Source organism: Sclerotinia sclerotiorum, genomic scaffold (assembly GCF_000146945.2).
Source record: "Sclerotinia sclerotiorum 1980 UF-70 scaffold_5 genomic scaffold, whole genome shotgun sequence".
Taxonomy (NCBI): Eukaryota; Fungi; Ascomycota; class Leotiomycetes; order Helotiales; family Sclerotiniaceae; genus Sclerotinia; species Sclerotinia sclerotiorum.
In genome coordinates, this window is record NW_001820831.1 from 974860 (window position 1) to 987647 (window position 12788).

At 40.2% G+C, this 12788-nt stretch overlaps 2 protein-coding genes across 2 annotated transcripts; one reads left to right on the top strand and one right to left on the bottom strand.

Annotated features, from left to right (window-relative positions):
• Positions 1-1100: 1100 nt before the first annotated feature.
• Positions 1101-2132, bottom strand: SS1G_04344 (hypothetical protein; the record flags this gene model as incomplete). The annotated part of the gene is made up of 3 exons (XM_001594487.1): positions 1101-1191; positions 1269-1658; positions 1729-2132. 3 exons carry the CDS (start codon positions 2130-2132, stop codon positions 1101-1103), a joined length of 885 nt encoding a protein of 294 aa, XP_001594537.1.
• A 7195-nt stretch (positions 2133-9327) lies between these two features.
• On the top strand, positions 9328-12732 carry SS1G_04345 (hypothetical protein; the record flags this gene model as incomplete). The annotated part of the gene is made up of 6 exons (XM_001594488.1): positions 9328-9350; positions 9718-10408; positions 10454-10944; positions 11197-11260; positions 11728-12007; positions 12287-12732. 6 exons carry the CDS (start codon positions 9328-9330, stop codon positions 12730-12732), a joined length of 1995 nt encoding a protein of 664 aa, XP_001594538.1.
• Between the last annotated feature and the right edge of the window lie 56 nt (positions 12733-12788).

The window sequence follows — 12788 nt, forward strand, 5'->3', positions numbered from 1 at the left end:
AAAATTAATATTATATTATGTTAAAAGGAATGACCTTACACAGGGAATAGTGGGAAGCTGATAGGGCAGAACTGAGGTAATATTGGTCTAGTGTATGTTCGCACTACATCTAAGTTCTTGTTACGACGGCTTCTGGCCTCGTATCATATGACCACGTACGAAGTCATGTGATCCCTTCGATCCCTTTACCGAAGGGATCGAAGGGACCGAAGGAACGATAGGCATGAAGGTCTATATAATCAAGATGGATTTCCTTTGTATAGAGCTTCGTGCTCAAGATCAATCATTTAGTATACTCTACTATTAGTTACGAATTGCATATTATTATTGTCATTACTTTAAGTCCCTGCTTGACACCTAATTATAAACCATCTCGAGAGCCTAGAGCACTTCCACGTGATCTAGACGGCAAACCTCGTAACACTGATAGAGTGTATTTATTTAAATCCTCAATAGAGAAGAATATTTCAACAACAATTGATTTCAATTAATAGGATCCCAACATCTAGAGTTAGATTTAAATATGGATGAAGATGAAGATAAAAATATCAAATTAAATAAGATTTATCTTGAAAGCTTAAACTTAAACTTGAGTTTATATTTATATTTATATTTAACCATTACATCACAACATTATAATATCACAACAAAAAGAACACACAGATAGCTATCATAGATATAACAGGAACCAAAAAGATGAATTCTGAAATATTTGATTTACCTCTTTCCCCCTGTCCCTCTTTACTCTTTTCTTCCCAATCCATCATTCACAAATACACGCTCAACTATCTCATCCATAATGGTATCGAAATCGTTAACATCCAGATCATCCGCGCTATCCTTTCTATCCAATCATATCCCATTCAATCAATCGATCAATCCATTCATTCCATCCAATGGTGATCCCCATAAACAAAGAGCCAGCCACCCTCCAAACCAATAAACCTGTAACCAATCCATCATGAGGAAAAAAAATTCATGAACTCAAACCCCTCCTTTCCCATCCTCAGAACATATCGTAAAAGATTTATTATTTATTTATTGTTTCAAATCGTATGAATGAATGTATGTAAGAAAAAGAATCAAAACTCCTCAGAGCTTTAAACCGTCTCCCGATCAGTCTTAAGACGACGTTCGCGACCCTTAACCGACCAAGGGAAATGAGCGACTGGGATAACGAAGAAAGAGTTACTAGAAAAAGAAACGGAAAGTTAGTGATTTGAATTTCCTTTGAGAATTCAAAGATGTGTAAAAGAATGGAAACATACCTATCATCCGCAAGACCAGCCAGAGCATTATACCACGCCATAAATGCGGCGAACAAACCAAAATATCCACCAGCCTTGATCGCACCGGATAGTGGGGCTCCCGCAGCATTACATCGCAAGTGACCGACTCCCAGCATCAGGAATGCCAAGTCCAAGAAGAAGAAGAGGAGGAAAAATGCGACGGTGGAACGTAAGGTGCAAACCAACAGGATGGTGGTGAAGATAAACCAACCCATTAGGAAGAATCCAAAAGCTTGATTGAAATCGTAGTCCGAGTACGAGCTAGCAATCTCAAATCCACCAGGCGTGAGAAGGATTGCGAGTGAAATCCAGAATCCTCCGAATGATGAAAGAGCGGTTGCACCGAAAGTGTTTCCTACAGCCATTTCCCTATATCGTCATTAGCATTTGTATTTTGGATATGATATCATCTCAAACGAGGGTACTATTCAGTACATACCACATTCCCGCAAGCAATTGAACAAGACCACCATAACCAAAAGCAAGAGAGATGACGATATTTGGGCTTGAAACACCGGCAGTTCCGACATTGACAAGAGATAGGACGAAAGTAGTGAGAGCGAAAGCACTGAGACCCAACGGGGCAGGGTTGGCGAATTTTCTTTCCGTAGTAGGTTTGTAAAGACCAGGTTGGAACTCTCCACCAAATGCTGGGAATCTAGCGGATTCTCCTGTATTCATATGTGCCAATGGATTTCCTCCATAATCATATCCTCTCGAGGCAGCGGAATAGTTTATATCAGAGCCATTGACAAAGGCATGGTCGTGAGTATTGCTAACACCTGAAGTTTCGCTGGTGTACTCTTTATTGTATCCATTATCTGCGGTGGCGGTGGTAGCCATCTTGACTTTATTTGTTGGTGTTACTAATGCAATATATGTTGTAGGCAAGTTGAGGTTTTTGATATCTTAGTATAGAAGCTCAATTTGAAATCTCGATCTTTTTTGGTGTAATGGAAAGTAGGTAGTAACACAATTAATAAATGGATAGACAAGGGGAAAAAAAGTAGAAATTCTGATCAAAAGAATGAGAGGGGAAAGATCACCCGGATATATAGTGAATTCCCAAGCTATGTAGGTATGTACATCCTGCATCGTACATGGAGTGAATTTGGGGGATGACTAGGGTAAGCAAGCTTGATCATACAGTCCGGGGCAGTTTGCACGTACCGCGGTCCATTTTACAAAGAATTGGATTGAGTAATCATGTACAGATGATCAAATTGGTGATAGCATTGGTCAATCCCCATGTTTTCGTCTTTGTCGGGTCTCCAATAGAACTTCTGAACTTCGTAATGATTATCATATCGACATGCCGCATGGAGTATCACTTTGGATCCTGGACCCCGTCATCCACAAAATATTTCACTTTGCATATCTCCCCCTGCCGAAAATCCCGGTTTGGGCTGGAGTTGCAGTACTCCGTATGATAAAAATCATTGTGGGGGAGATGAAAATAGGCGGTTGGCTAATTAGATTGGTTGAGTGTTGTCTGTTCATGGTAATGTTTTAGTCTCTAGTTTCTCCTCTCTGGATGTTGAACAGATGGTGGTTTTGCACTACCTATAAAGAGTCCTATTTCCGTTCTACCTCTCACAAGGGATATCCCTTTCGAAAAGTATCGAAAATATCTGGACCCGTGGTGCAAACCGTGACATCTGCTCTTTCCAAAGAGAGCAAAAAGGGGACGTGTCACCAATACATGTATCGATCAGCTCATCCACAGTTATTGTTAACTTGGCTGCACTCATATCCTGCAGTGGGCAGTACAATAGCAGCCACGGGAGAAAATTGCCCATAATTCACTAATTGATAGTAAATAATTGGTTCAAAGTAGGCCAGTGAAGAGCATTTGATACCGTGTGTTGGAAAGAAAGTTGGTAGTTGGTTGGACCCCTTGATTAGGAAATGCCGTCGGTGGTTGTGGAATTCCATAATCCATGGTTATGACGACCAAAAATTCAAATCGGGACCGAATCTAAGCTTAAAGGGGTATCGAACGTGATTCGGAAATGGATCTTCCCCCTCTTTGAACCACTTTTTATCCGAACTCCCTGATTGTCAAATAATATACTTTTATGGGGGTTCGTAAAGTTCAAGATTTCCGATTTCCAATCATCGTCGCATGCCTTAAAAAGCTTGTTGAAAGGTCTGTGTGGATCAAAGTGGGTATTTGATGAGGAGAAACTGGGGAATTTGCAAAGGCAAATGTTACGGCTTGGAATTTCTCAACAATTTTTATTAGAATTTGTCAAATTGGGTATTATATCAGTTAATCTTCACATTATAGCTGATTCCAATATCAAAAGATCGATCACAAGTTCATAGTTCATAGCTCATAGTTCATAGCTCATATACCAATTCCGGACTACGATCAACGGTGTTTACTTGGTATTTATTGATAGCTGGGATCGTTCATCGCCGAGCTGATAGGGTGCTTTTAGTTTCATGCATCTACCTCAAGGTAGGATTGTAAGTGCATGAAAACCCCTGGATGTGTCACTACAGGAGTACAAGCGTCATTCATGGAAGCCTTATCGAACGAAATGAAAATATCATGAAAATGTTACTTTTCAAATGTATAATTATCACTTGCAGAGAGTTGATATTGCAGTGAAACTTGGTCACACGATCAAGAGATTATAGCTTTCATTGTATTATTACATTGGCTATCTTTTTGCTTTACTATAACCTACGTCGTACATCGCTTGGGAATATCTCAAGAGGTTCAATTATCCCGAGTATCCATTCGAGCACACGAGCACAGGAGTTGCACACCGAAGGAATAGATTGACTCACATTTCAAAAACATACTATACGCAGTCCAACCTTCCCAACTCGTATGGGAGGATTCACGACCTTCTACCATCTTAATTCTAGGCCACGGAGTGCGAACGGAGGCTCCATCTTCCACCCACAAGGAGTAACGGTATCCGTTCCATCAATGCAAGCTTACATTAAACCCATGAAAGAAATGCAAGATATCCTAGCAGGAACCGTCGGACTGGAGCAAAAGCTGATTGTAAATGGTTAGACATACCCCGAGATGCTTACTTTCACTTCACCGCGTCAAATGAAATCAATGACAGCTCAAAACCTCAATATTTAAACGAGGGGCTTTCAACACACACATGGAGACGAAGCCATACTCATCTCTTTTTCCCTAGTATTTTTAATCCCCTTCAAATGGTTAGTCGACACTTTTACGTACGCGTCAGATATAACATTTACAGCTCAAATGGAAAAATAGCACTAGAATATCGGAATTTACCCCAAATCAACGGATATAAACTTTCGTCCAAAAAGGAATATACCGTTGCGTAATGACAATAACATCTCCATCTTATCTCCGGTGGCATAAAGGAGAATAAAGAATGAACAAAATAAGATCATAGTACCGAAAACTTAAATACGATGTTCAAAGTTTCTAAAATGAGGAGAAGGAATGGGGGGAAAAGTCAAAAGTTAATAGTTAATAGGTACTAAGCAATAAACAAGATTATGTATATCCTGTAGTATGGAAAAATTAAGATTGCGGAAGTCTCGGTGGCGGAAAAGGAATAGTTTGGGGTTCCTCGGAAACTTTTCCGCTTTGCATTTCGGATGTTTCTCCTTCCATATTTGGTGGAGTTTTGAGTGATGAGTTATTTCATATCAAGGATATCCTTACACGTGAGGATCATGTGATGGATAGTTTTTTTTGGTTTCTTTTTAGTTAAAATCAGAAAATCACATCATGTGCTCATTCATGAAATATATTGAAAGGATCTACCTACCTAATAGACAAATAGATAAACCCCCTCAAAACTACACAAAAAAACAGAACCACACACGAGTAAACACCTACCTAGATAGTTTTCCCATCCTATCCCATCCCATCTCATACTACCCGAGTACTACCTACTCCCTATCTACCGTTACATCGACCTTCCCCACCAAAGTAAGTATCCTCCGTACAGGCTCAGCAGAATAGAATAGTTTCGAGCGATCTGCAGATAGCTCAGCAATCTCCACGTTCAATACAACTCTACCCCACCTTGACGAGCAAATCGTTCAACACACCTGCCTATCCATCTCATCTTTGCAGCTTTGCTATGCATGTGCTGCAGAGAGCTGCAAAGAGCCCGGCAGTTTGGTCTCTTTCTATGGGATTTAGGGGTGTGTGATTTTTATTATGTGTGTATAATATATGTATGTATGTATGTGTATAGTATATGTATGCACGGGGTACTACGTGGCCGTTTCTTAAGATTTGCTTGGGAGTTTGGTGGCTTGAAAGCTTGAAAGCTTGATGAGGAGGGATGATGGATGGATGAGGGGATGGGGACGGAGAATTATTTGTAGTCTTATTTATCACTTTGTTCTTTGCGTTTGGTGTATACTTATAAGATTATGTTCATACACGCAAGTAGATAGATTGGAAATGGGTAACAGGTGAGAGGTTTGTTCAACCTTTACCTTTCGACATTTATTCGTGATTGATTATATCAAATTACATCAAATAAATTACATCACAATCAAAGATATCTTGTATTATTCCGTATAGATAGATAGATTTACTTTGATATAAAAACTGGATTGTTACGATGGTAACAGCTGACTTGTTTTCGTAAGCTTGGGCCATGTGCAAATCGGTTTCGATTCGCTCAATTTACTATGAGATTTCGGTCACCCTAAGAACTCATATGCACGCACCATCAGAGCATATAAACAAGTATGTTGGATCACCTTGGATCACCAGTGATCCAAGGTGATCCAAGGAGCATGAAGATCTATATATTCAATATGAATTTCCTTTTGTAGAGCTTCGTGCTCAAGATCAATCATTTAGTATACTCTACTATTAGTTACGAATTGCATATTATTATTGTCATTACTTTAAGTCCCTGCTTGACGCCTAGTTATAAACCACCTCGAGAGCCTAGAGTACTTCCACGTGATCTAGACGGCAAACCTCGTAACAAAACCCTATACAAATTGAAAATCATAATTTCAATCATTTATATCTCAATCAATAAAATTGTAAAAAATCTAGAATTTTCAGAATCAATCAATATGTATATAATCAATTTATAATCAAAATTTCAATTGATTTAATTGATTAATTATTAAGATATTAATAATTAAAAATCGTTATTTTTGGTGTAAAAAGATGGTCCAAAAAAGAGGTGATCCAAAAAGGGGGTACTAGACTTATCTACTAAAGATTTACTTGCACACATTACATTATGCAATATAATATTAAGATTAGCTTCGGTATTCATTTTCAATCGATGATTTTAAACCCATTTCAGCATAGATAAATATAATATAATATAATAGGAAAGTATGAGAGGTGGAAGCTGGAGCTAGCTTGGAGGTTTGGTCGGAGGATTGTTACAACGGCTATCTTCTATGCCGCGTCACATGACTAAACCAAGGTAACGTGATTAAAGTCACGTTATGGACCGCTGAGGAACGCTGGCTGTCCAGGAATGCTGGCTATCCAGGACCGCGCAGCGGTCCTGACTAGCCATAGGCATGAAGGTCTATATAATCAAGATGGATTTCCTTTGTATAGAGCTTCGTGCTCAAGATCAATCATTTAGTATACTCTACTATTAGTTACGAATTGCATATCATTATTGTCATTACTTCAAGTCCCTGCTTGACGCCTAGTTATAAACCTACTTCGAGAGCCTAGAGCACTTCCACGTGATCTAGACGGCAAACCTCGTAACAAGGATGTGTGAGAAGAATAGGCATGCTCGAGTGAGCATAAGTATATAAGTATATAAGTATATAAGTGTAACGATACTATACTGGAGGCAGCGGCTGCCTAAGGTTTCGTCTGGTTGGTAGTTGTGGGTTAAGGCTTTATCACTGGTCTTCACTTGGGAGTGAAGTCGTTACTAGATCAAGTAGAATGTAGGTAAACTAATTGATAACTAAGTTGAGCACAAAGCTCCTTAACTACGAGACTAAATGAATGTTTATATACCCTATATCATCTTTTGAGGACCTTTGGGACCCTAAGGTCCAAAAGGTCCTCGAGGTCACGTGAATTAATGAATCGTGACAATAAGCTTCTAGGATTCTTTATATATAAATAATATATTTATTGTATTAGACGACCTTTAAAAAGGTGAGGTACAAGATTTAAATTTAATAATTTCAATTCAAGATTAACAATTTTAATTTAAAACTAATAACAAAAATACCTATAGAAAATATTCTAACTACTTCTAGAAAGTATTTTAACTTTACAAAATTATAGTACAATTTAAAATTGTACAGAAAGTAAGTATTATTATTAGTTAAACTCAACAAATTTCGTATCCACTTATTTTTTCAGAAAGAGCAAAATCAACGAAAAATGCTTCTGGGAAGTACTTCGTGCTTCCTTGGAGTTCGAATATATTTAGCGCGGCAAGTTGATCAGTAAATAAAGATCTATGATTCGATTTCTAAATGCGTTACTAACTTTGCTGATAAGTCTTAGTTGAAGCTGAGTGATAGTCTCTAAAATGAAACAGCTGGAACAAAACTATAAATGACGTCCTCTTATTCTAGAAATTCTCATTTGGCTTTCTGGTCCTCCTCTTCTTGTCATCTCTTTTCTCTTCTGCACAAGGTATTTGAGGTGCCCGCGCTATCATAGACGAAGCCATCATTTTCAGAACCATCTGGGTTTCAGAAATCGATAAATCATTCGACCATTAGACCTGTCCTGAACCCATAAATATAAATCCCTCTAGTATGCAGAAGCATATTCCCCATGCCTTTGTCATGGACTATGACCCGAACTATAATGGTTTCCGAGCGCCTCATTCTCTAGGAAGTTAATGGCCTGAATACAGTTAAGTTAGTGTGTGTTGGGATATCGATCATGTACCACTAGCTTTGACGCTAGTGCACCGGCACTAGGGTTAGTTTGGTATTTTCATAGTTCGTTCTTGTTCTTTAGGCAAATCAATAGGAATATGATAAGGATAGATCTTGAAGCCTCACTTCCTCATGCTCGCCACTACGGACAATACTTCTATAGAAGACTTAGCAGTCTACCTATGGAGAAAAGTGAGATATCAGAACTAGAACACACTGGATGTCTATACCGAGTTTAGATCCAGAAATATTGAGATTGCAATTCGAAGAGTAAGAAAACATAAATCGAAACTGAGGTCTATGTACTCAGACGGGGCATAAGTATCTCAGCGAACTCGCCTCGTGAAAATTAGTGATTTTCTTCAATTTTTCAATGTAGTAAATGATTTTGAAACTAATCAATTAAGGCTTCATGAAACTGAATACTATTAATATATAAACAAATCTTGAGTCTGTCATCTTGAAAACTTCAAATCACACCCCCACCTTGCTGTCAAATTCAGATCTAAACTTCTCTCTAACAACGTTCCTCCTAAACTAACCATTAGCGACCGTTAAGGATCTGGTAGCTCTTGAAAATATTACGTCTAACGAATAGAAGCAAAAGCTTATTGAAGTTCTAACCTAAAAAGCACAACTTGAGTCATATAGAGAAGGAGCACATCATCGTGCTTGATTAATCAGTTTTACACTAATCATAAAAGAAGGCTTGCTTGTTGGCCGATTAACCAACATCCGAGTCAGAAACGGTGATACGAATAACGGGAGGCCAGATTCCTGGTCGTAATTTGATGCTAACGGTTCCTAGTAAAATTTCTGAGCAGTTGATGACCCGATTAGTCGTAGGAACAAACTTTGTCCTTGTTTGGAAAGCCAGTGCAATGGTACAATGCGACAACAATGAAATACTGGCGAATTGATGACAGCAGCTCCTACCCAGTTTAGTGATGAATACCCTCTTTCTGTGCCTCTCTCGCCCGCACATCAGCAATATCACTCGCTATGCTCATAAAACCCAACTACCATTCTACACTAAATGCCCAAGATACTACAGCCTGATGTATTCATTACTAGTACCAGCAGCTAATCGAATACACCAAATGCCGTACACGAGTACGGTCTCTCTAATTGGTTAAAATTAGAATCGTGATGTTGTACCGTGGCTGCTTGAGCCATGTTCATCACCGTATCGCTCATGTATGTAATTATTCGTACCGTGCTATTCCTCGTTTATCAGCACTAAATCCATGATCCGGTGCTTCTCTGATAATGCGTAGCGTACCAAACCCCGACGTCCTGAATTAGCGCGATCACCGACAACTCACCACTAGTGATAGTAATAACTTATATAAAATGGTTGAACCTCCCAAGGAATAAGATCTCTTCCCATTCTCACAACACATCCTACTTAGAATACCTCCATCTAGCAGAATCTTCTACTACTTAACTTGAAAGTTCTTCTTCTAGTCAACCGGTTGAACAAGAACCATTCATAGTATTAAGAACATTTTCCTTCATATTAGAAGATTTACTCAATAGACATGTCTGTTACTAACGAACACAGCCTCAAAACCAAACCGATCGTTCAAGATTACTCGACAAACTCGCTTACTGATAACGAGTGGGACCTCTCATGGTCGTACTTGCCTGACGACGAAAAGAGCGGCAGTAACCCAGAAAGTGAGATTTCTGGAGAAGAGTGGGATGCCAGCTTGTCCGAATGCGAACGGGACACAGCTTCCAATGCAGATGATTCCTGGTCTGTATTAGACGAAATATGGGACGCAGGAACTCCTTTCACATGGGGCGACACTGATGGAGCACAAATTGATTGGGACTATGAGAATCAGGAACTTCCGGAACCAATGCCCGCAGAGCCGAAACCAGTAATCATGATTGACACACTCGAGAAGCTCGACGAATTCTTGCCCGTCCTCTCTCAACTAAAGGATGGAGTTGAGCTTGCATTCGACTGCGAAGGTACCCCTTCGGAGGACGAAAATGGGGTTCCTATTCCTGGTGGAGGTTTTGGTCGCAACGGGGACATATCATTTTTGTCGATGACCATAATCTCAATGAACGAAACCTATGTCTTCGATGTCTGGGAGCTTAAGAGAACGGCTTTTGAGCGTGAGAGTAAGGACGGCCTGTCTCTCAAGAAGGTTTTAGAGTCCCACGACAGAATCCAGCTCTGGTGGGATGTGCGTACTGATTGGGATACCTTGTTTCACAAGTACGGGATTCAAATCGGAAAGGTTCGCGACGTGCAGCTAATGGAGCTTTTATCTCGCCGAGGACAGAGGTCAAGGATTTGTGGCTTAATGAGAGCTATGAGAGAAGAAGGTGGCAAATCTATGAGCCCGGCAGAGCTAGATGATTGGTTGAGCGAAAAGGAGGCTGGTGGAGATTATTTCAGGAAGCATGGCTGGCGACCATTGACAGCTAGACCAATCAACTATACTGCGAGAAAATATATTGCAGGCGATACGGAGTGCTTATATCAGTTGCAAAATCGATTGCAAGATAGATTGAGCCATTGGGCGTTTCGCATGCAAGGCAAAACTGTCGTGGGTCTAATAGATGCTATTGGAAAGCGTTCAGCACTCCAAGCAACTACGGGAGACTTGATGGAGTTCATTGACCAGCAGTCGGCTATCCGGGCTCATGATGCAACATCGCCTGAGTTTGCTCTCATGTCTTCAGAAGAAATGACTCTACCACCACCAGCTTTTCGCAGAATCGAATTCTGGGCGGAAAATTACGATAGATTGGTGAAGAGGCGGGCTGAAGAGTTGGAAAAGGAAGGCATGCTCTGTTGAGGATAATATCTGGTGGCAGTTTCTTCAAGGCAGCGAAGGATATAGAATGATTGCAGAAATATGTTCTGATAGAACAACATAGATCAATTATCTGAGCGAATGCTTCATTTACCAGGAAAACGAAAGGCATATATTAAAAATAAGGAATAGATATGCAGGAAGCAGCAGACGTAGTAAGTGATTTCAATCCAGCTAAGAAATTATAAATTAACCTAATTTGACAGTCTCCGATATTCAAATATTGATGCCTATTCAGCCATTGCCATCGTGAAGATAATGAGAGTGAATGTTCGCATATAGCCAAATCATCAATACTTTATAATTTGTTTTCCAGCCGGGCAACCTCCAATATATAATTCATCACGGAGAGCTAAAATTGTTAATCTCTTAAGACCTACCAGACTAGCAGGAGGCAGTGTTACCCACCGAGCTTGGCGAGAGTAGTTTTTCTTCGCAGCCCCTCTTCGCCACAGCGCACTCTAAAACAAAATATCAAAGAAACGTCTTTGCTCTACATATTTGTGGTAACTTTGTGCGAAGATTCATAAAAGAGATTCCCTTCTTTCTGTGATTCATAGACATTGAAAATTGGCATATCTAGAAATTCAGGTTGCTTCTAGTCGGCCCATCGCAACTAGAGAAAATTTCTGGTGCAAATGAGCAAGAAACAGAGGTAAGACAAAGGTAATGATCACGAAAGACGTGCAGGCTTGGTAGAATCCCAATCATCCATGCTAACATTATGGAATTCTTAGATCTTATTCCAACAGCAGCACTTCGAGCCTTCCACTCTAGGAATGTTAAAGCTGAAGATGATATCGACAGCAGTACTAGTGCAGCCTTTTACGCAACAAGAAAATCAAGCAGGAGCCGCGTATTGGCCCATTTGCTCTGGCATGGATATTGACTGGGATAGGGGGCCATCGGAAGTTGCTTCCACAGATGCAGCAGCCGCATCTGGTCCTAGTATTTCTGACATGGATGATGAACTCTGGAAGTGTGTTGCACCTACAGAAGTTGTTCCCACAGAATTTGGTGAGTAGCTTCGGCGGTTACACGGTGGCTCGAATATTTTCTATCACCTCGCACTGGTGCCCTAAACAAAATAATAACCCCAAAGACTAGCCATTATTGTCTATTGAATTAATCACCATACTTGGTTAGTTCCTTCCTATGACCTCGAATCTTTGTAGCATCGTCCCCGAACTTTAATGTGGCTGCAACGGAAAGGGATCATCGAGAAATCGAGCCATCACCTCCACGATGACTACTTAGGTCACTGAATACGACATATCTTCGATGTTCAAATCTTAGGAGATCAGGTGTTCGGTATGGCTGGTAGTAACAGCTTATCACTCACGATAAGTCTTGAGTCCAATCAAACTGTACAAGCCTGGTGGGATTTACAAAGTGATTTCGAGGCGCTCTCTCACCACTTCCAATATCCGTCCAAGATTATATTTAGACTCCCGCTACTCGGAATCATGCCCGCCAAAGGCACAGGTAAATTAAATAGCCTGGTAAGTTCTGTCCGCATTATCTTCACTGGAGCTCCTTTCTTCGTGGGTAGTGGGTACAGTCAAGGGTGGGCCAGAATGGAGAAGGATGCGCGAGATTACTTTGATTGGAACGGCTTCGAGGTGCTAGAGATACAACTGGTCAAGCCTTTGGCAATACAAAATTGTCGCTGTGATACAAAAACCACACTCAGCTTGTTTGATCATTTAGCTATGCATCTCCCGACAACCACTAAGAAATGAGGATAAGATCTCACAAGCTGTTCAAAAGGATTGCCGAGGAGGAATCATGAATCAAG